This window comes from Lissotriton vulgaris, chromosome 8 (genome assembly GCF_964263255.1).
Source record: "Lissotriton vulgaris chromosome 8, aLisVul1.2, whole genome shotgun sequence".
NCBI lineage: Eukaryota > Metazoa > Chordata > Amphibia > Caudata > Salamandridae > Lissotriton > Lissotriton vulgaris.
The window spans coordinates 716,052,767-716,076,958 of NC_141696.1; the positions used below are offsets into that span (position 1 = coordinate 716,052,767).

Below are 24,192 nucleotides of genomic sequence, written 5' to 3' on the forward strand. Positions count from 1 at the left end.
AGTTATTGATTTCAGCGCAGCACCGTGTCCCGGTGTCTGTGTTACTTGATTCCGGGGCCACTGGGAATTTTATGGATATCTCGATGGCGGATAAGTTGATGGTCCCTTGTCATCTAAAGGAACAACCGGAACCAGTAAGGGCCATCGATGGAACTGAGTTAACCTCGGGGTGTATCACCAGACAGACGGAACCATTGGGTTTAGTATGTGACAATGGGCATGTGGAATCAGTGGTTTTCGATTTGATCGATGCCCCCTCGTTTGGCCTTGTTCTGGGGGTCCCGTGGTTACAAACACACAACCCCAGGATTGACTGGGTACAAAGATTGGTCACGTTGGACTCGGTACATTGCCTGAAAAACTGTTATATTGTGGCAGCGGAGCAGATCAATCCTTTGTCCTGTGCCGTGACAGAGACGTGTAGTATCCCTCCTCAGTATGCGGCTTATAAAGAGGTGTTTGACAAAGAGTGTGCCCAAAGTCTCCCTCCTCATAGGTCTTATGATTGTAAGATCGACCTTATACCGGGGGCTCCTTTGCCATGTAGTAGGGTCTACGCATTGTCCGAACCTGAGGAGGCTCATCTAAAAACATACTTAGATGAGATGTTGTCATTGGGGTTCATACGTCCTTCTTCATCGCCAGTGTCATCGGCTATCTTTTTCATACCGAAGAAGGAGGGGTCCTTAAGGGCGTGTGTGGACTACCAAACTTTGAATTCCGCTACGGTTAAGAATCGGTACCCTCTTCCGCTCATCTCCGTATTGCTGGATCAGCTCCGCAAGGCAACAGTTTTTACCAAGCTGGACTTGCGGGGCGCATACCATCTGATCAGGGTTCGGCCAGGGGATGAGTGGAAGACGGCTTTTAAAACAAAGTATGGATTGTTCGAATACACTGTAATGCCGTTTGGTTTGTGCAACGCGCCCGCGGCGTTTCAATTCTTCATAAATGAAGTTCTTGGTAGATACTTGGATCAAACCGTTATAGTGTATTTGGATGACATTCTCATTTATTCGGAGACCAGTCTTGATCATACGGAGCATGTGTTGCAGGTACTACAGACGTTACAGGAACATAAGTTGTACGCTAAGTTGGAGAAGTGTCAGTTTGGGTCTTCTGAGGTGGAGTTTCTGGGGTTTGTCATTTCTGCTGCCGGCATTCGTATGGATCCTAAAAAGATCCAGGCCATTGTGACCTGGCCGGTGCCAACGAATGTGAAACAAATACAGATGCTACTAGGTTTCGCTAATTTTTATCGGCGATTTATTCTACATTTCTCCGAGATAGTGGCCCCCATGACTCGCCTCTTGAGAAAGGGTGTCCCTTTTGTCTGGACGGATGAGACTCAGAAGGCTTTTCGTAGGTTGTTGGAACAGTTTGTGTCTGCCCCTGTATTGGTGCATCCTGATCCTGCCCTGCCGTATTTCGTAGAAACAGACGCGTCCTTGTGTGCTGTAGGAGGGGTTTTGTCGCAGAGAGACGAAGCCACTGGCCATATGCATCCAATCGCGTTCTTCTCCAAGACCCTCTTGCCGGCGGAACGCAATTACACGGTGGCAGAGAGAGAACTGCTGGCGGTCAAACTAGCGTTTGAGGAATGGCGCCATTACCTATGGGGTGCCCGTCATGTAATCACCATCTATACCGACCATAAGAATTTAGAATTCTTTCGTTCTGCTAGGGCTTTAACACCGCGTCAGATGAGATGGGTATTGTTTTTTAATGAATTTGATTTCATTATAACATACCGGCCTGCGGCCCAACAGGTGAAATCTGATGCGCTCTCCAGAATACATGTGGATACAAAGGACGAAGGTTCCTTGAGTACAAGCAGGACCATGATTGATAAGGAACAAATCATAGGGGCGTTGACAGTGGATGACTTTCCTGCTTTGGTGAAAGACCGTTTAACACACTTGGATCTGGCCCCTTGGTTGTCCCTGCCACAAATCGAGATGCAGGATGGTCTTTTGTATAAGGTGGGCAAGTTGTTCATTCCACCTGGGTTGAGGGAAGAGGTGTTGGAGTGGTGTCATTCCTCGGCCCTGGTAGCCCATCCCGGTATAAGAAAGACCAAGGACCTATGTATGAGGTGGTTCTGGTGGGAGTCCCTTGCAAGAGATGTTCAGGGTTATGTAAGTGCTTGTCCGGTGTGTGTAACAAGCAAGCCTTCGCATTGTAGACCCTCTGGACTTTTACAGCCATTGGCAGTTCCACCTGGTCCATGGCATTCTCTGAGCATGGATTTTGTAACCGATCTACCTTCTGTCACAGGTCACACCGCCGTATTGGTAGTGGTAGATCTGTTTACCAAGATGGCCCACTTTATTCCGTTTCCTAAGATACCTACCGCAAAAGAGATGGTGGTGGTATTCATGTCTTCCATTGTGCGGTTGCATGGGTTACCAGAGGTGATTGTATCCGATAGAGGATCGCAGTTCGTGTCACACTTTTGGACTGAATTATGTCAGGTACTTAAGATCAAGATATGTCTCTCGTCGGCTTACCACCCTCAGTCTGACGGGCAGACTGAGCGCACCAACCAGACGATGGAGCAATACTTAAGGTGTCTGATTGCCTCCTTGTCTTGTGATTGGGTTACTGCCCTGCCCATAGCGGAGTTCGCCTACAACAACAGTGTGCATTCCGCCTTGGGCATGACTCCTTTTTTTTGTTCCCAGGGATACCATCCAAGGGCGATGGCTATACAGCCCACGGGTCGCGTGCCAGCCATCGATAGCGTATGTAGGCAATTGGGAGAAGTCTGGGCATTGGCTAGGAAAAGTCTACTGGATGCAAAGGAGGCTATGAAAGTACAGGCGGATAAGCATCGTGTCCCTGCACCTGCCTACAAGATAGGGGATCTAGTGTGGCTGTCCTCGCGTAACTTGAGGTTACAGGGATCACGTAAATTGCAGCCCAGGTTTGTGGGTCCTTATCCCATCCTCCAGGTTATCAACCCAGTGGCCATGAAGCTTAGGTTACCACAGGAGTATACTGTGCACCCTGTTTTTCATACTTCGCTTCTAAAACCCTATGTGCCGACCAACCAGGTTCTGCCACCCCCTCCGGCTGTCCTGATTGATGGACAGGAGGAATTCGAGGTCCAGGCTATCCTCGATTCTAAGCGTGTCAGGGGACGTCTTTATTATTTGGTGGACTGGAAGGGGTACTCGAAGGATGACAGAACCTGGGAGCCTGCTGGGGAGGTTCATGCCCCGCGGTTGGTTCGGGCGTTTCATAGATCGCACCCTTCTAAGCCCAGACCGGTGGGGAGGATTGTTGGGGGGGGGTACTGTTAGGAATCGAGCTAGTCCTACCTCTGTGACCATGCCTTGCCATCACATGACCAGGGATAGGTAGATAAAAACCAGTCCTACCTTTAGCTCATTGCTCGTTATTGCCAGTGTTTGGATTCCCTCCCTGGTTGTTGGTTGTTGCAGAAAGCAGAGAGCTGAGCCTCCTCATCGTCTTCTCTACTCCTTTGAAGCTGTTCCCTACCTCTCACGGGCTCGTGAGAGGGTTTGTGTGTCTTCCTGATACGTTTTGGTCCCTTTCCCGTTTTTGCCATCCCCTTCAGTGTAGGTAGCGGTATCCCGGTATCCCTTTCCCTTTAGTGTTCTCCCCTTGTTGGTAAACCCCTGTGTTCCTGTTGTCGAGGGTTCAGGGGCTCCCGTTCACTCCAGCGTCACCGTCATCTTTACACGCTGTGTTTTCAACTTGTTACTAGCGGGAGCGTTAGCTTGCGGTTGCCGGGTGACGCTCCGCGTTGTTATATGCGGAAGTGACGTTTTGGGTCACTCCGCGGCGGCTGTGTTTACATTCGCGCTGGTTGTTTAGCGCTCACGAAGGTTCTCTGTTTATTACCCCTTCGCGTTGTCACGTTTGTTTTAGACGGGGTTTTTTTGGTATCAGCTGCAAACTCAAGCCTACCTTTTTCCCCGCTTATATTATTTTTGTTTAAAGGACACAAGCCATTTTAGCTCCCTCATTGATTCTGCTGTTGTACGAGAGCAGACACCAGAATACTCTATCCTTCTGGTATTGTGAATAACGTCCTCACGAAGCAAAGCCTGCCCAAGCCACAGGTGAGGAGGGTTGTGTGGTGGTTGGGGTATGGTCATTGGAGGTTGGTCATATTAGGGTACAGTGTATCTGAATGGTATTGTGTTCCCCTGTTTTGTACCACAGGTGCAGAAGCGTAAGGACCGAGGGAGCTGTGTCCTGTACACCTACAAGGGTGGGAGACTTGGTGTCTCCTCGATATCACCACCCTCTTTTCGGGTTCACAGGTGCGTCCACAGTGTTTTTCCTGTGGGCGTCCAGTGGGCAGAAGAAGGGGATTGGTACTTGCTACGTTCCCGCAGCGCTTGGGCCAGTGGGAGTCTAACAATGGGCCTGCTCTTTAAAGTTAAACCTTCCAACTTACCCACCACAGACTCTAATATCCCCTCGATTTTTGAACTTGGACTAGGAGATGAATGCCGAGGGCTATTTTTGAAACAACTCGAAGCATCATATTATAAAAAGACCAAGTTCAAGGTAATTGGAGACGCATGGAAAGTCTGGAAACTTGCCTCCAAACAACTAGGCATACCGAAAATAACAAGGTATACCTCTCTCTGGCATAGCAAGATCATATCATCATCTTTGATAGATACTGTCTCCAGGAGATGGGAAAACTCAGGCATATATACACTTGGCCATTTTTTCGGGCAGAATGTTACTCCATCTTTTGAGGGACTACAACAGAGATTTGATATACCATCTACAGATTATTTAAAATATTTCCAAGTCTATACCAACATTCGTAACTTTAAACCTACTATTAATTTAGATAGTTTTTATTTTTTTTCTATTATAGAGAAACGAGCTGCTAAAATAGGTACTCTATATGATATATTCTCTCAATCCTCTAATGATGATTTAGATAGTGTTGAGAGATCCTGGGCACAAAAACTCGGTAACCCAGATGTAGATATTAATTATTCCATAACTCTTTACACAACATTATTTTTAGCACCTAACCTTAAAGCACAATACTTTAAAACTATTTACAATCTTTATTTTACCCCGGCTAAACCCTTCACATGGGGTATGCGAGTAGATGATTGCTGCCCCAGATGTAGACAGGGACAAGCAAATTTAATCCACATGTTTGCCGAATGTCCGAAACTAGATAACCTACAAACAATGATTGGAGGATTTTGGGCTCAAGTTTTCGGGCGGAATCTCAGATCTTCCGCCACCCTATATCTTCTAGGTCACAACGAATCCTTAGGTTACAGTTTAGAGGAACAGAGGATTGTCTTTCTGGGTACTGCCGTCTTTTGTATTATTCTGGCGGCATGCTGGAAAGATCCCAATGTACCCACCTTTCAGATGTGGCTTTGTCGATTTCTTGCCACTTATAAGCAGGAGATAGCTATATATCGCACAAGAGGTAGGAAAACTAGAGCCCGGGGCACTCGGATCTGGGCCCCAATTTCTAATTGGTATTCCAATGTAAGATCCCCCCCCCTGATAAGAGAAGGGCTGACAAGGGCTGACATGGTAAGATGAGGTAAACTGTGTAAATTGTAACTTGTCTTTTTCCTTTTTTCTCTCTTTTTTTCTCTCTTTTTTTTCCCTTTTTTTCTTTTTTTTTTCTTTCTTTTGTATGTATCTGGTTCCTAATAATTTTACTGATGTATTATTGCTTTATTAAGAATTTATCCCTTTTGTAAAGAAAATGTCTGATTGAATACTACAGATCATGCTCAATAAAAAATTAAAAAATAAAAAAATAAAAGAAAGAGGGGGGCCTCTCGTGTTTGCTAAGCCTGGTTGGAGACGAGGTAATGACTACGGAGTCGACTGAGGCGTTGCTCCGCACCCTGCCATCAGTTCTTTTTGTTTTTGCATCCCCGGGCTGGACCGGCTGCATCACGTGGTTGCGGGCAGCTGTGGTTCACAAGGTCAGTACAGAAGGCCCCAACCAGCGATCGCCAGGTCAGTGGGACAGGGATGGTCTCCCGCAAAGGGGAGGTTGTCTGACATTGGGCCTGGCCGCTCTGAGCCGCTTTTGTGTTGCTCTGAGTTTGGGAGCGAGAATCGGTATTCGCAGCTGCACCACCAGATCACGGGCAGCTGCTTGAGGGACACGCATTGGCTTGAACCATGTCTGTGGAAAGGGGCATTAATTAGGCTCACAGAAAGGGGTGGATCTTCGACGGGGGCCCCAGAGTCCCGTGGTAGTTGGCTTCCGTGGAGCAGACGGCCTGACTACTATAAGTCATATCTGAAGTGCCTGTGAGTACTGGAAGTTGCCCGATGCACGTGTGTGCCCTGATTACTGCGGTGCCCTGTTGCTAATTAGGATGTAAGCATAATATGCTATTCTAAGTGTACTCCTACCAGTGGTTACTGGTTGGGGACAACTGCAATGTTTGTGACTACGACATGTGCACTGTTACTGATGGTTTATGCATTATGTGTTTGTGCTTAGTGCAGCCTTACCAGTAGTTACTGGTTGTCTTCCTTACTGTAAGGTGTTTATAACAGTGGCCCGATTGGCCTGGTGATTTATGCAAATACCTGTACATACATGACAAGGGCCTGGTGGCACAGTGTATATATATGATATATTCTAATGTGTTTTCTGGATAATACAAAGGCTATTTTTGATATACCCTTGTGTGGAGTTTCTTTTGTGGTGAGTCTAGTGTGCCACTGCTGTATGAGTGTATTGCACAAACGCTTTACACATTGCCTGTTGGATAAGCCAGACTGCTCTGCCAAACTACCAAGGGGGTAAGCTGGGGTTATCTTCAGCGTGTACCTCCCTTGTCTTGACTAAAGTGGTGCTTTCTGCCTGGCTTAGGCGCATGCCCTAGTTAACAAGAAAACCCATTTCAAACACATGTAGAATGCTGTGTATGTCATATGGAATGGTTGCGTAGGAGGAGGCAGTTGGAGTTGAAGTTGGCATTCGCATGGATGGATGCAATAGCATCTTCCATTTATCTGAGCACTGAGATATTTTACCTGGGTTTTACTGTGCCGTTATAATTGTTTTCGAGAATAAAAACGAGTTCCCGAACCAACGATAGTGTACATCGTCCTCATTTCCATACTTGCATCAGCACTGAAACCAAAACATGGACAAAACACTTGACTTCCAGGAGTTCACTTCGGTGCTCATCCAATATGAAAATAAAAATATCAACCCAGACAACCCAAGAAACAAAACTTTTGAAAACCGAAACGAAGTGTGTGAATTTGGTGGCAACCACAACGTTTATATTCTAAAGGCTACTACAATACATCAAAGCAAACAACATTGCTGAAATAATTCGAAAGAAAGACACCACAACGTAACAAGTTAGGAACTTCATAAGAAATAAAAACTTTAATATTTAATTTTTTAGTTTAACAATGCAAACGACGCATTAAACAAAACATGCTGCTATCGTGAGAAAAACGTGCAAGAAATACAACTTTCACTTCTGTGATTCAAGTCCGGGCAAAGACGTATTTTAGGATAAAAAGGAACAAAAAACGCTAAACTCTACCAGTATCACACTGAAGGAAGCGATTGAAACCAGATTGTGGAAATGGTACAATCGTTGTGCAGCATTCCATTAATGAAAAAATAAAGTTCTTTAACAAAACTGTTACACTCGTAATGCTGATCCTCTTTAAAGATTATTTCTAAAAGAGATGTGGTTTTAAGAACCAGTTCCGTCATTGACGCCCATATCATCGTTGTAATATTCTGCTTTCAACTGAATGAACTCAAAGATGGGGAATTACATTTTCATGTCCACATCCTCACCACCCTGCGAAGAAAAGAGAATTCCGGAGATCAATTATGTTGTATAGAATTAAGATCACTGAACTAATCAAAAATACGTGAGTAGAATCCGTGCCAGCAATGAAGAAAAACTACAATGACGAATGGAAGTAAGATTTGATCAAAATGTAACAGTCGGATTACATTAAAAACTGTACTGGCATCAATGCTGCATAAGAAACAAAAGTATGCTGCAACATAAAATTTGCATAACGTTAAACACCTGGGGGTTTTCCATTAGAAGCTGAATAGCTTGACAGATAAACATCAATAAAGAGGAGCTGTGGTGAATGAACCAGCAGGCGCAGAGATTAAAATACATCTCAAAGGTTTAAATAGAGGAAGTTTCTAAATGTACATTTGTCCTGCAGATTATTAACTGGTTCAAATATCTCCATGTGGAGCAGTATGGATGAAGAAAGTCAATGTCTTGGGGCCTGTGAACCCCGGTGATGCCATGGATGTGGTATCATGTTTCACACACATTAGCAGGCTAAAGACTCAGACCAGACAGACACTTTCAGTTTTAGAACTAAAGCGATGGACTCTGGTCGAGTGAGATAAACTTGAGTATCTCCTCAAACCCAGGCCACCTACCAAAAGGGGGATAAAGTAAACATCTGACCACTCACAACTTTGTTTGCCGATTCCTTATCGGTCCTATGCTCCATGTAAATATATATTTTTTTATATACAATAAAAAATTACAGAAATTAAAAAAAAAAAAAGATGTTTTGTACTCACTTTAAAGAAGGCTACCTCTTTTTTACAGATGCGTTGTTTCTGGAGTTCGGGGAGACTACACGGGCTAGCACGAGTCAGCGGATTGATACTGAACCTGTTTCCAGGATTGGTGCTGAAAACATCAAACATATCACTGCCTTTTTCACTTTTTCTTGTGCACCAGTAAGAAGGAAGTATAACCTTGCATCCTTTTCTACTCAGCATGCAAGGAACGTCTCTGCCTCTTTCAAGCCTGGCAATTCACTGTAAAGTTATTTTTTGAGAAAATTGTAATACTTTATTCAATGGCGTCCTTCCATCGAGTACTTAGCTGATGGGAAGATAAGTGCCTCTGGGGGCATCCTGGCCTGCCCCTTCTTTAGGTTTGTCTGAGACCGCGCATGCAGTATTGCTTGCAAAACAGTTTGTTAGCTTACATGGGGCTTAAAGCCCACTTATTGCTTACTATTAGTTGGCTTCATTGTCAGTCCAATTTCTATGCTTTTCTTTAGTCAGTGCATGCCAGCTTCACTTCTTGTTCTTGTTTTTGTCCATCCCTCGGAGCGTGGCCCAAGTACTGTTTCCTAGCCCAGTGAGATTCTTTCCACTGCTTGCGCTTTCTGGCCCAGCATACTTTTTCTTCTGGTTGTACCAGACAATTAGAGTGGATGTACTTGAAGTGCATTTTCTTCCTTCCTTCTACTCCATCCCCTGCCATGTTATTGCTTGACCCTTCCGACCCACGAGGCATGCTCTGTTACTGCTTGCCCCTTCACACCCCTCTCTGTGTGTTGCTTGAGCCTCCCACTCTCCTATTCCTCTCCGTATTGTTACTTGCTTGTTTCACCCTCCCCGTTGCTGATTGCCCCCCCCCGCACCCCCCCCCCCCCCTCACCCTGTTGTTGTGTGCCCCAGAAGCAAGAGCCATTGGCTTTGTCGGTGTTTTATTTAGTCAAGTTGTACAGCAGAGTGGCTGTTGCGCATCATGGACAAAAGTTTTAAAAAATCACCTTGATGCTAACCACATGTTTTAAAAAAAACACTGGCAAAGCCAATAACTCGCACGTATGCGAGACCAATTAGCTTTGCGAATATTTATTTATTTTTTGCATTCCAAATGTATGTACTGCAAAATGATACAAGCCTTGTAGAATTAGGTTTCATATCCAGGTGCAGCAATAGGTCACAGAAGGAGGTAAATATGAGGCCTCTATTTCCTGTTCCGTTTCCAGCAGCTCTCGCCAGAAAATGGCAGAGTGAACCAGGCTTCCGAATTAACGGTTGCACTGCAAGACCAACATTCCATAATGGCCTAACGCTGCACAAATGCAAGATACAACATATCTTATTCCTTACACAACTAATAAAGAACGTTATTATAAAAATTAATAATAAAAGGAAACAGAAGACATTCACATTGATGGAAAGTTATACAATTTAAAATAAAGAACATGTTTGAGAAAACCTAGTAACTGATTAACAATTTTAACAACAAAACAAACATTTTTTTTAAACAGGGCACGTAGGCTTCAATCATTTGACATAGTCCTTCATCCAAAGGGTTCTCCATGCAGTTGTTCGTTCCTTCTCTTAGCCTGCGATTAATTTACGGAACAATTTTCCAAAGTAAGCATAATGGAGTTTGTGCGCAAACATGCACTGACATCATCAGGAGAGGAGTGTGAACCAGCCACAGGACAATAAGGGGTAAGGTGCACAGAGTTCAAAATCCGGCAAACATAGAGTTCAGCAAAAAGGAAAAAAAAAATAGGTGACCCCACATTAAAGGCACATTTGCAACACTCCCCCCTACAAAACATGCATTACCTTGACTAAGGTTTGACCCAAGTTGACTAAGAATATGTAAATGGTTATCTAAAACCGCATCTTTCACGTTTTTATCTTTATTAGAAATTAGCAGGTCGTCTTGAAGTCTGACCACCCCGTCAATATATTCAAACAACTTTGATACCAGTCTTTGAAAAACAGAGGCTGCAAAAGCCAAACAGAAAGGCATATGACAAAACTTCCGGCTAGATAAATAAGGTAATGCTTTATAGGCTGTTATAAAGTTTAGTTCGTTTTCATCTGACAACAATGCTGATCATGTTCTTTTTTTTTAAAACAGATTTTATTGTTTTTTTTACATTAGCAAAAAACAGACCATTTTCAAACATTGCATGGTATTTCATAGAAATCTTACCCATCAACCATCCACCTGCAATTTCCCGCCCACCACCCTGAGTTGTACCCTAATGTATGCAAGCTAAGTCCATTATTGAGTACAGTTCCTCCCCATCAAACTGACTTTAGTATCCATCCGAATCCTGCATCACAAGGCCACAGCACTGAGTTCATACATCTACATCGATAGTCTGTGCCACTCAAGGGTCTCTCATAATTTCCTCCAAAGTCTCCCACGCCCTGCCACCTCCAGGGAGCCACAACCCAGTCTCACCTCTGGAAGCAACACCCTATGCTCATACCCCGCCCATCTCTCTAGTTCCCTGCGCCAGGCTGTTACTCAAGATCCCCAGACAACCCTTCAGTTTCAAGTGATTTCTCTCTTTGCCAAAATGTCTTAGTCTTGAAACCTACTTGTGACCTTGGTTTTGGCAGTGTGTGGAAACAAGCTTAGCAAACAGTGCCCCAGCTAACAAGGGACCTCCCTCATTGTAATGGCAGCCACTGTAGTTGTGTATTCAGCCAGAGACGGGCAGGTCCCTATCATATGAAATAATTCTGCCCCTATTGCCCGACACCGTGGGCATGCTGCTCCAATTGTGCAATGCATAGAAGTTTATCAATTTAAATAGGGAATTCTTAGACACCCTGGGGGACTGTTTTATGATTTTCACCAGAAACAGAATCCCTAAATCCTCCTCCCATCATTCCCTCAGGGAATCCAGTGGTGCCAGGTCAGGTGAGTACGGACCCCGCACCCATGTCTTCTGCAAGCTTCTGACCCAGCAGTGCTGCAGCACTTGAAGTTAGTTTGTGCCCTCCACAGGAAGACGTCTGGCCTCCAGTAGCACATGGAGCAACTGCTAGAGCTCAGGTATAAACGGTCTAACCTCCCTCCCCTGGGTCATCCTTCTTACCATCCATTGGGTGAGCCACTGAAGTTGCGCCGTTAGGTAATACATTTCAAACTCTCGGACTGCTAGGCCTACCTTTCCCACAGGGCGCTGTAAGGTTGTCATAGCCACTCTCCTGTAGCTCATGCCCAAGATGAAGGTAATAATGAGCGAGTCCAGCTCTCTGAACACCACCTGGGGAATCCACAGAGGTAGGACCGCAAAACAAGTATAGCAGCCTGGGGAGCGCCACCATCTTAACAAGAGCTATGTGCCCCGCTACAGATAAGGGAAGCATCTTCCAGAAATCAGAGCTATGTGCCCCGCTACAGATAAGGGAAGCATCTTCCAGAAATCAGTGCTCACGCAAAGGGACCAAGCAGCCGCTGCCACATTCTCCTCCAATAGGTCAGTCAGATCATGGAATACTTTCACCCCTAGATACTGCAGACACCGGGGTTCCCAGTGCAGCAGTCTCAGTGCCTCCAGGGGCCTACAGTTTGCAATCACCAGAAACAACACTGACTTTTGCCAATTCACCCCCAACCTGGATATTGAGCATAATTTATCGAGCAGCTGCACTGTTCCCTCCAGGTCAGTGTCTTGGAGGAATAGTAACGAATCATCCACAGGGAATTGTGATGCGGTTAACCCTGACCTCTTTTCCCCGATAATGGGCCAATGATCTGGTGCTGCTAGCCAGCAGCCCCATCCCCAGCGTGAAGAGCAGTGGTGATAAGGGGCAGCCCCGCCTGATCCCAAGGCCCACTACATACCCCTCAGAGATCATGCAGCCAGTTTTCACTCAGGCTGTAGGGTCTGTAAACAATAGTCTGGTCCAGTATATAAAACTCCTGCTCATTTGCAGTCTCTTCATCACTCTATAGAGGAAGTTACACTCTAAGCTACCGAAAACGTTCTCAATATTTACTGCAAATACCACTGTTTGCCTGCATTCATATGTATCTGCCGCCAGCAAATTTAACAGCCTCCTTACATTAAACATGGTGTTGCAGCCTGGGATAAACCCGCTTGATTTTGGTTCATCAATATCGAGCTATAGGGCAGCAGCCTAGTCGCTACAATCCGGCCAAGGATTTTATAATCGATGTTGAGCATCAACAATGATCAATATGTTTTACAGCTGTGCGCAGGCCTCCCCAGTTTCAGCAGTGGCACCGCAAGTGCTTCACGGGTGGAAGGCGGCAGATGCCCTGAACTCTTTGCTGCCCTGTACAGGTCCTCTAATTTGGGCTCTAGCACATCAGAATATGTGATATAAAATTAAACAGGGAACCCATCGATCCCAGGTGTTTTCCTCCTCACCATAAACTTTAGCACTGCTCTTATTTCCCGAAGCATGATATCCCTTCTCAATCCCTCAGCCTCCTCTTGTGTGAGAGCCAGTGAGATCAACGGGTTGAGGGGGTCAGTTAAGGCTTCCTCTGTGTACATGTAAGCGCTTGCACAGAGGCGAGTGTAGTACACCTTCAAGTGCTGGTTAGTAGCAGTCTGCTTATGGAGCCAGTCCCTCTGATCTGTTTCACGTTCCAGTATTAATGTCCCCAATTTAGCTGGATTAGCGAGCCAGCTCTATTGCGCTCCGTGTGTGGCAGTATCATGTATTCCCTGCAATCAAAACACCTAAGCTTCTCTATCAGTCCCGCTATTCACTCCCTGGAGTCTACCAGGACCTGTTGCAGTTCCAGATGCCTCGGTCTTCGGTTTTCAACCCCCCTGAATCATACCTCCGTGGCCACTACCTTATCTAGTAAGGTGCGCTAGATGCCCACTGTTTCCTCAATGAACTTTTCTCTAACCACTGCTGTAAAGGCTTCCCATTCTAATTGTGGGGTAAATGCCATATCAGTGTTATCTCAAAGTACTGTTTAATGCTATCTCTAATTGTGTCCTGGAATCTGAATCTTCTAAGGACTCCAGCTTCAGTCTCCATGTAGGGAGACAAGGCCGCTACCAGCCCAGATAAAGGAGTACCGGGTTATGGTCAGATATAGTCCTGGCTGGATAATCCACCTCATGCACCAAGCCGTACACATCAGCGCACACAGAGCACAAGAAGGCCTGAGATGGAATCCCTGGTCACCGGATGGATGTGGCGCCAAGAATCTACCAGGCCCGATTAGGTCTGCCACACAGCAAATAATCAAAGCAGTTCTACTAACTAGGGAGTCCCTCAATGGCCGGGTCAGCCACGCAATTATAGTCTCCCCATGATGACCGAAGGCAATAAGGAGGGGGCCAGAGCACCTTGGACAAGTCCTCCGGAAAAGCTCCCTGATCTACGCTTGGGGCATAAACATTAATGACTGCTAAGTCTCGGCCGGCCAGATGCCGTGTCACCACCACAAACCTAACTGCTGGGTCAACCAGATCCTTGGTTTTCTGGAAAGGTGCACCCACATAAGCCCCCTTCACACAGGCAGAGTACGTGGTATAGTAGGTCTGCTATTGGCTCTGCAGGGACAATCCCTTCTTAGCCATTAGGTGTGTTTCTTGCAACAGCGCTATATGAACCGCCCCTTCTTTTTATGTATGAGAACACTTTATATATCTTGGCCATGCTGTTCGTCCCCCAAATGTTCCAGGATTTGAACTTGTAGTTCATGGAGGTCTCCATTGGACATACATTTGTGCTAAAGTTGGCATACACAATCTGGCATTGACCCTGTTGTGCAGCGCCCCCTCCCAGGGATGTGACTATGCAGCAGATGCAGTAGGATGCAACTCCTAAAACCCCAACTCCCCACCAAACAACATTCGATCCAACTCACAATCTCAAGGACAAGTAGGCAACTACCCCTCCCCCTCCCCCGCCCCACCCAAACTTGCATTCTAACTACAGACACTTGTGGGTGGACCCACATACACCACTCAAAGAGAGGGTGTGGCAGCTCGAGTCCCCATGCAAGACAGTCCACCACCCAGCAGCAGATAAGATCAGTTAGCAGTTGCCACGGGGGCCTAGGTGCACTTCCAAGGGTCTGCAGTATAAAGTAGTATTGCCAAGCATTTAATAGCATCTTGGAATTCATCTACATTATCACTAACACCACCCTCAAAAGGTGGAAAGGGTGGTAAAGTTTCAAAAACAGCAGGAGCTTAAAATCCCAGATGAAGCACCAGTAGAAAAAGTTACTTACCTTTGGTACTGATCTGATCTTTCTAGTGGATACTCGATGTACCTGCAGATTCCTCACCTGTGGAATGTCCCAGGTGCCAGACTGGACATGAAGACGTCTTCCATGCCATAAGGGCAAACTACTTTTATCTTGATGCTGGAATAGAGGTTGTGGTGATTGAATAGTCTGTGAGTCGTTTTTTTAGTGTTCAGAATTTAGGCGCTCAACTTCTCACGGTAAAGTATTAGTTATGCTGGTATCGCTGTAGGTGCTTCTTGGCCAGAGGAAAACCTTAACCTCTGTAAAGAAAGAGGGGCAGACACTTCTCTTTGGTTCTGTTTGGGCAAAAGTCCAGAGCACACTATATGTATCTATAAAATGCTTTCTCGTTAGAGTAATGTTTAGTAAGGATAGATCAAACCAAGCGTAAATTTTCAAAAGATTTATTCATCAGCAGTGTTCACCACTTAGGAATCACTGTACATGCCACAAAAGCCGACACGTGTTTCATCACAGCATGTGACTGTGACTCTTCAGGGCTGATCTTAATGATCAAGGCGCGTGGTCGGGGAACCGGTGATAATTCCAACCTTGTCCTTATCGGGTGGTTTTTAAGTTTCGAAATGGCGGCATCAGTCAGGATGCCGAAAACAGTTTGTTTGTTGGAGAATTTGTTATATAGACAAATTCCTTCGAGCGGAGGCCGTGTTGAGCCTGTATTCTCGCCTTGATGAGCGTTGGTTACCAAATGCGGAAATGTTGTGGTGATGTCACTGGAGCGATATAGTGCACAACCTGTGCCCTCACGTCATTTCCCCATTTGTTTTTATGTGGCCTTATAAGCTGAAATAAGGGAATTACTTTAATTTCGTAGTGCAGCAATGTAAGTTGTAAACCTATTACAAAGAACGATGGCCATCCTGTAGAATGATGAGGCGATTGGATTGGCGGATTCATCTGTAAGTAGATCTAATAGAATGATTATTAATTAATGGAAATTACTTTTTTTTCGGATGGATACATCTACCGGCAGATTTCTCAGCACACCAAGCGTCAAATATATTCCACCTTTCAGAACAAATGGATTTAGTTGATGTGATAACCACAGGGAACCCCGTCAACCATTTCTTGTGCCAGTTGAAAAAAGCTCAGGCGTCCCGCTCATTTTACAGCCATGAAAGTGAAGACTCCGAAAGTTGGGGTGCAGAACTTGCCCAATAGACTAGAAAAGAAGGTCTGCTTTGAGAAAGGAAGACTGAGAGATGGACTAGGGAATGTAAGAACAGGCACAGAAGGTCAGAGTATCATACCCTTTTTGGCAAGCCCAGTGGAATAAAGATGACTTGTATTCGGGTTTTTTCCTGAGAACTCAATTAAATAAGAGCATGGGAGGAAGCTAATACCAACGTGGGAAATTACACTTCAATCGTGACATGTCCCCTTAGGCTTCCCGCAGTGGATACTGTTGGGCAGAACTGTGGGCAATAAGCATTGATGAAAGTGGTAAACAGGTACGCCAGAGGGGTGCCACACAAGACAAAGATGTTTTTCAGAAGCTACTCATGATGTGCAAGATGAAGCAGTCTGTCAACTCTGGTATTCTGCCATCAGGCAGATTAGACAATCAATCAGGGGTTTATAGAACATGTCACTCACCTGTGAGGGTTCAATGGCAGGGGGGTGCAGCTGCTGATCAGTTGAAGAGCCAGGTGTTGAGGCTCTTCCTGAAGGAGCACAGAGTGAGGGAGCGTCTGATGTTGACTGGGAGCTCGTTCCAGGTCTTTGCTGTGACGTAGGGGAAGGCTTTTCCGCCTGCTCTGGTTCTGCGGATGCATGGGGACTCTGCCAGGGTAAGGTTGGAGGAGCGGAGGTTCCTTTTGGGTATGTGGAAGGAGACTCTTTCGTTGAGGTATTTGGGTCTGATGTTGTGGAGGGATTTGTAGGCGTGGATGAGTAGCTTGAGGGTTACTCTCTTCTCGATGGGAAGCCAGTGGAGGTATCGTAGGTGCTGGGTCATGTGCTTGTGTCGTGGGGTTCTGAGGACGTGTCTGGAAGCGGTCTTCTGGATCGTTTGGAGCTTGTGTAGCAGGGATTTGTTGATTCTGGCGTAGAGGGCGTTACCGTAGTCCAATCTGCTGGTTATGAGTGCGTGGGTGGTGGTCTTTCTGCATTCGGGGGATCCACTTGAAGGTTTGGGGAGAAAGTTGAAGCAGGTGGAGGCAACGGCGTTGATCTGGTGGGTCAAGGTGAGGGAGAAGTCTAGAATATTGCAGCGGTTCCGGGCGTGGTTTGTCGGGTGGGTGGGTTTCAAGGGCAGGGGGCCACCAGGAGCAGTCCCACGCAGTGGGGAAGGGTCCAAGGATGAGGACATCTGTCTTCTCCGAGTTCAGTTTTAGGCAACTGTCGCTCATCCAGGCTGCAACGTCTTTCATGCCTTCTTGGAAGCTGAGTCTGGTGTCTTCGGGGTTCTTCGTGAGAGAGAGGATGAGCTGGGTGTCATCGGCATAAGATACTATGTTGAGCCCATGCTGTCTGACGATGGCGGTGAGGGGGGCCATGTATATGTTGAAGAGCGTGAGGCTGAGCGAGGATCCTTGGGGTACTTGACATTTGATCTCTGTAGGTTCGTAGAGGAAGGGAGGGAGTATGATCCTTTGGGTTCAGTCGGAGAGAAAGGAGCGGATCCAGATGGATGGCTAATAGCCAAATTCCATTCTTCCGTGCCCACGCTGAAAGCCGGAATGTCTCTTGACAGAGAAGGTGAGACCGCAGTCCACCCTGCTTGCTGACATATCACATCACAGTTGTATTATATTATCCATAGTACTCTGAATGGAATGACTTTGAAAGTAAGTTAGGAAGAACTTGAGAACCAGCCAAGTTGCCCTCAGCCGAGCTGTGAAGTATCTCCTCCTCCAGAGGCCAAAAACCCCTGATATCCAGTTCCTCCAGATAAGCATCCCACATGAGTGAGGAGACATTCATCGCTAACGTGGCCATGACTGGTGGAGGCAGGAGGACATCGCATAAATTAGGTTCTGCTTGCTAAACACCAGATAGAATTCTTATTTCAGAATGGCATCTGCTAGATCTCCCTCCTGTTGGAAGCGATACCTGTGGAGGCACCACTAGAGAGAGCTCATGTGTCAGCATGCATGCATGACCAGGAGGATGGAAGAAGCCAGCATGCCTTGTAAGCAGTGGACCCATCAGGACTGGAATCCAATGTCTCTCTTGAAACATCAGAACACCATCTTGAATGTCTTGGATACTCTGCACAGGAGGGAAAGCTCAAAGCAATGCCACATCCAGTACTGCCCCCATGAACAGGAGGCGCTGAGAGGCCTCTACCTGGGACTTGGGCATGTTGATGGAAAAGCCCAAGTTGAACAGTAGGAATGGGGATGCTTTTGAATACAAGATGGTGCAACACCGTTTATGACAGGTACGGGACACAGATCTCCGGCCTCCTTAACTCCTTCAGTGCTCATGACAAGCCCATCTCATCATGAGTCACAGTGGAGCTGTGCTCATGACGAGCTGGGCTCGCCATAACGTCCGCGGTCCGTCCACGCGCGATTAATTCCCTGTGCGGGAGAATTAATCAGTGGGCGGGGTTGTGACGATCCCAGCTCGTCATGAGCACAGCTCCACTGTGACTCATGACGATCTGGGCTCATCACGAGCGCCGTGACGCCGCGGACCCCCAGCCCCCCCGCACCGTGGGGGAATTACCCCCACAGCGAAGGGGTTAAATGTACCTCGACCACCGCCATTTCCTTCATGAAGGCTTGAGGTGCCAGAATTAGTCTAAATGGGAGGACTGAAAACAGGTAGTAGATGGACCCCTAACATGAAATACATATACCTCCTGAGCAACTGCAAAACTGGTGTGTGGACATATGTGCTCTGCAAGTCAAATTAAACAATCCAATCACCCACTTCCAAAGGCAGAAAGACCTGATCCAGGTAGACATCTTGAACTATTCCTCACAAATGTAAATCTTCAAAAGCCTGAGTTCTATTATTGGACGAAGACCACAATCCTTTTAGGCACCAGAAAGTACAAAGAATAGCACGCCTGGCCAATTTCTTGCTCTGGCACCAACTCCATTCCTCTTTTTTCCATCAGGGCTGCAACTTTCCGCTGCAGAATCTGCAAATAGTTCACCAACTGAATTGACTATAAGGGTGGTATGTGAGGCACGGTTTATGGAATGGTAGGGTATAACCACTTTCCATAATCTGAAGGACCAGCTGATCCAACGTAACAGCCATCCAGGCCTGTGGAAAACAATATGCCTGTTATCGAATGGATTACATATGCTCCATCAAGGAGGAACTAAAGCAGCTTTCAAGGTGGTGAGGGAGAAGAAGAGGATGAAGGTGTTTGTTGGATCCGACAGCCTTTCCCTTTTTCTCTGTCTTTGTATTGAAGTACTAGACCTGCTGTTGAAATGGTTGGGAGGGTTGGTGTCAAAGCGCATGTCAATCAAGATGGCCTTAACATGGCCTGAAGAGCTCATGAGAAGCTTGTAGGCCTGAGCCAGGTGTGATTGATGGCATAACCCTGGCCACAGAGTCTGCTGTGTCATGCCCAGTCCTTATAATATTTCTGCATGCATCCTGGCCATCACGTCCCACCTCTGCAAAGTTGTTCTGTAAATGGCCTGGCAAATTTGTTATTATCATGACTACCACACCCCATAGGAAGCATTCGGTGTAAAAAGAGCCAGGCTGCTTTCATACAAAATATGTTTCCCCCACAGCCCCTGTTTTCTTTAGGCTACTCTATCCAGAGGGTGGGCCACACAAGCCCTTTTTGTATAGTGCAGGATGAGGTCTGCACTAACAAGCTCTGCAGACTGTAGAACCTCAGTCAGCATGTTGGACTCTGCAGTTAGAAGGGGCAACTAGCACCTTGCCGCCTTTTTTGAGGACACCTTGGATAGGAGCCATCTCTGATGGTGCTATTTCTGGATGAGGGTAGATATTTATGTCTGGGGAGGTGTCCAGTCTTCTGGCATCTATAGCACTAGGCAATCAGCTGTGTCCGATGGAGGAGATGGCAGCAGATGGGCCATTTCACTTTGCCAATAATGTTGGCGAGAACCAGCAGTTTCTTCCCTAAACTTTCCTTCCTTCATTACCATTTGCACCTCCACTCTGGATCAAAGAGTGTTGGCAGGTCTTTCTGTTTAGTTCTGAGAGGCATTGGAATCAGCAAGGGAAGTGGCATTGCCAGTATGGCTCTTGCTAGCGCCAGAAGAATTCCTAAACGAAGAAAGGGGGCACTTGGAGCTGAGGAAGAACCTTCAGGCAGGATTCTGAGCGGAGCTACAAACCGTCTCATGGGGCCTAATAGTGCTCATGTGGAGACAGATGCACGCTGGAACATCTCCAACAAAGCATGGAGAAATAGGGCTGGATCAGGTATCCCAGCACCAGAAATGGCAATGATTGTGATGGGTATGGAAGGCGTACTGGAACCAGTGTCAGAGATTCATGAGACAGTATCTCAACTAGCTTTCGCTCCAAAAGATGACTGCTGGAGAAGGGGAACATTGTGGAAATGTATCTCTAGACCATGGCTCGAGTCGGGGTACCACGCGGGTGGACGGCGTCCCCCTACTCATTTTACCGGGGGGACGCCATCCCGCCTGCCAAACAGCTGGTCTTCACTCTTTGGCCTCTCTGGGACGAGGAGCTCAACACCTTTCGTAACGTCACTTGCTGTTGTGACGTCACTTCCGGTGACAGCGTCCCCCCACTTCTTTATTTAGGACTTGGGCCCTGCTCTAGACTTAAAGCGAGATCAAGGTGAATATCCGTGGTCCTCTTCTTGCACGTCCTCCATTTTAACTTTGAGGACTTGGAGGAAGGCGAAGAATGGGAGAGAGAGCTAGTCCTGGGGCACAAACAATATCAAGCCCGATGGTCATCATGAGCATGGGCCATAAAGAGTTTGGCCTTGTGCTCCTTTATGGCCTTTGGATTCATATTGCAACACTAGTTGAAAAATGTGTTTCAAATAGAGACTCTAAAAACACACCACATGTGGCTCAGTGATGGCATGGCTTAAACCCTGACTTTTTAGGGGGTGGCATCGCTAAGCAATTGCACTTGAAGAAAACCTGTCAAGAAAATCTGATGAGAATCAAAGAAGTGACAAGAAACAAGGAAAGAAGCCGCTGATCCAAGTGGAAGGGCACTGGGGCCAACAAAAGAACTGACGTCAGGGCGCAAGCTGGGCGTTATATGGCTCAAGTAATGTCACCATGACCTTGCTTCTGGCGTTGAGATGGAGCCAGTGCTCCCTCTCAGCATGGTAGAGATATTCCAGAAGTTTCCGGATACAGACTGCTGCCAGAAATATTCAACAATTAAAGAATCTGCAATTAGTAGTATCCATCAGAAACAACTTCCCTCCTCTGATCTGAATCCCAGTCTGTCAATAGCCCCCAGGTAATTACTGACGGCACGTACCATCCCACTCCATTTAACTGCTGGTTCACCTGGTTCAGATAACAAGCATTGGCAAAGCCAACAGTATTGCGACAATGACAAGGAACACGCGTTATAGTGCTGGGTACTGGCTGAGGAACTGCCTGTTCCAGTCACAGCCATCTTTATTCTTTTTGACGTCACGGGACAGACCACACAGTGCACGTCCACAGTGTCAATACATCGAACCCCCCGTGGTTCACAATGGAAGAGAGGGGGAGGAGGAGGAGGAAATTCCCTCTATTCTAGTATTGACACATCACATCAGTTGACCGCAAAGTCCGTCAGACTGGAGAACTTCATTGGATTCTGTGCCTGGTGCTGACGCAGTGCTACACCTACTTGGTTATGTAAGGCTGAGGGTTTTTTCACATGGGGAATGGCATCGTTCACTTCCTGATTCATGCAGAGGGCGCTGGGACTCACTTTGGTTGGGGCATGTGGCATGAGCCGGTATTCCCTCAGAAAATCATACAGGGTACACTACACATTCTATCCCTTTGCCAGGAAAATTCTGAGAGCCTTGTTTAGAATCTGCATACATCATTCAGCCTCTATCTGTTTTGAGACCAACATGGCGTAATTCGTCTGTTACGAATGCCACAAGATTGTAAGTACTCTGTAAATTCCTGACTGGAGAACGGGAGACCATTGTCTGTTCAGCTCTCACACAACAAATCATGAGTGGCCATGACCTTTTCTAAACAGGGAATGGTGTGGCTGGCTGTCTTTGACTCAATGACCTCAACCTCAGGGTATTTTGAAAAATCATCTATGACGACCAGCATGTGTCTGCCATCGGGTAGACTTCCGAAGTCAGCATTGGCTTTGTGCCACGGGATAGATAAACTAGTCTCCGCGATGATGGGCGCAGCTGACTCCGCCGGTCCAGTAGCTTGACACAATGGACATTGCTGGACAGTACGCTCCACCAAAGCATCCAAATTCGGGAACCATACCTTGCATCGCAGTCTTCATTTGGATCTCATGATCCCCTGGTGAGCTGTGTGAGCAAGGTCAACCACTTGTTATTGCATGGTTCTAGGGATTACCAATTGGGGACCCCTCATTCATCACCATTCTGGAGAGACAGCTAGCTCCAGACGAATATTGTGGAGGGATATCAGAGTTATACTCGCTTCCTCTGTACGATGAGACTTTTTAAGTAAGGGTGCGCCAGTTTGAAGAGGTTACCACGGAGTGGACAATTGAAGACATTCATCAGCAGCAGTGGCTTTAATAATGTCCACACGGGAGATGGGCAGTGGCGTGGACAGGTCCACCACCAGTGCAACAAATTCCTCGACCTCTTCAGCATCTGATTCCTCCTTCACATTGGCAGGCCTTGACAGATATAATCAGCAGGATTTCGTGATCTGGGGCGATATGTGACAGAGAAAAGTTACGCTTGAAGTTGAAGAATCCATTTCTCTATTCTAGGAGGTAGTTTAGACGAGGACCCAGTGAAAAGAGGGACCAGTGGCTTATGATCCGTATGAACTGTGAATGGCTGGCCATACAAGTAGATATGAAAATGGCAGCAGCTACAGTGCACCTCAATGGCCTTTTTTTCAATATGAGAAGAGTTCTGCTCCATCTCAGTCAGGGCACGACTGGCGTACGCCACTGGGGCCCATTCACCATTGGGATGGCATCGACTGGCAACTCCGATTCCCGACAGGGGTCAAAATAAACCAAACATAGTGTCAGCTGACAGGGCAAGTTTGGAGGCCTGACAAGCTTTTTCCTGGTGGCACCCCAAGTCCACGTGGCATTGGCCTCGGTCAACTCTCAAAGCGCGGAATGAGGGTTGTCATGTTTTGGATAAAACACCCACAGAATGTAACCATTCCTAAAAAACTGCACACTCCAGTGACAGTTGAGGGCGCAGGTGCTGATTGGATGTCATGAACTTTTGCGGGATCAGGCATGAACCCCTCCTCTGAGAAACGGTACCCAAAAAAGGCTATCACCTTCTGAAGAAAAGTGCAATTTTCTTTGTGAAGCGTGAGACCATTGTCCTTATGTCTTTGAAAAGTGGCTTTTAGATGATCAAGATGAGATGTTCCTCTAGGGTCGGAGCACGGACCGGAATGTCATCACTGACATTAATGACTCCTGTAAGGTCAGCCAAAACTCCCCGAATCATGTCTTGAAACACCTCTGACGCACTTGACCAAAACTGGTTTCCGGTCCTAGCCTTCCTCATTCTTTTTTCCTTTTTAACGTCACGGGGCAGACCACCCAGTGCATGTCAACGTGGTCAATCCATCGAACACCACTCCACTGGTGATTCACAATGGAGGGGTCGACCCCAAACATAACAAATAGGTTTCGCCTATGCGAGACCTATTGGAGTTATCAATGTTTTTTAAAGATGATGCACAGCAGCAATAGCTGCTGTGCAACGTCTCTTAAAGTAAATTAAAACAGATGCCATGGCCCAGTCGATTTTCCCTGCGCCATAGCTCTTTGTTTTTATTTACTGTAAACTATGTTGTACACAGCCTGCTTGCTGTGAAACATAATTAAAACACCTTAACAAAGCCACAGAACTCTGTGCGAGCTATTTGGATTAGTTAACGTTGTTTAAAGATGGCTTAAAGCAAATAAAAACAAATCGCTATGGTTTGACCAGAACTGGCTGTCATAACACTTTTTGTTCGGGGAGAGGGGGGGGGGGGGGTAAGTAAAGGACACTAGGGGGAGTGGGGCAACAAGCAGCAGCAAAGCAGGAGTGGTGAATGGGACAACACGAATGGGAGAGGGGTGGAATGGATGGGGTGGGTAGAGAGGGCCAGCAAACAAATGCATTCTTAAAGAGGGCTTGATTAAAAAAATGTAAAGAAAAAATAAAAACATTCTCTACACAAGCGGAGGACAGAGGGGGGACACTGGCCGTATTGATGGG

General features: G+C 46.5%; 1 protein-coding gene across 2 annotated transcripts in view; it reads right to left on the reverse strand.

Moving 5' to 3' along the window:
* Window positions 1–7,366: 7,366 nt before the first annotated feature.
* BCLAF3 (BCLAF1 and THRAP3 family member 3) overlaps window positions 7,367–24,192 on the reverse strand; it is a 703,357-nt gene continuing 686,531 nt past the window's right edge. Inside the window, exon 13 of one of the 2 annotated variants that reach the window (XM_086934591.1) lies at window positions 7,367–7,823. In XM_086934591.1, coding sequence (XP_086790717.1) covers window positions 7,794–7,823 — 30 coding nt within the window. In that variant the 3' untranslated portion in view covers window positions 7,367–7,793. The remainder of the gene's footprint in view (window positions 7,824–24,192) is intronic. The other variant, XM_086934592.1, reaches the window with a different exon arrangement.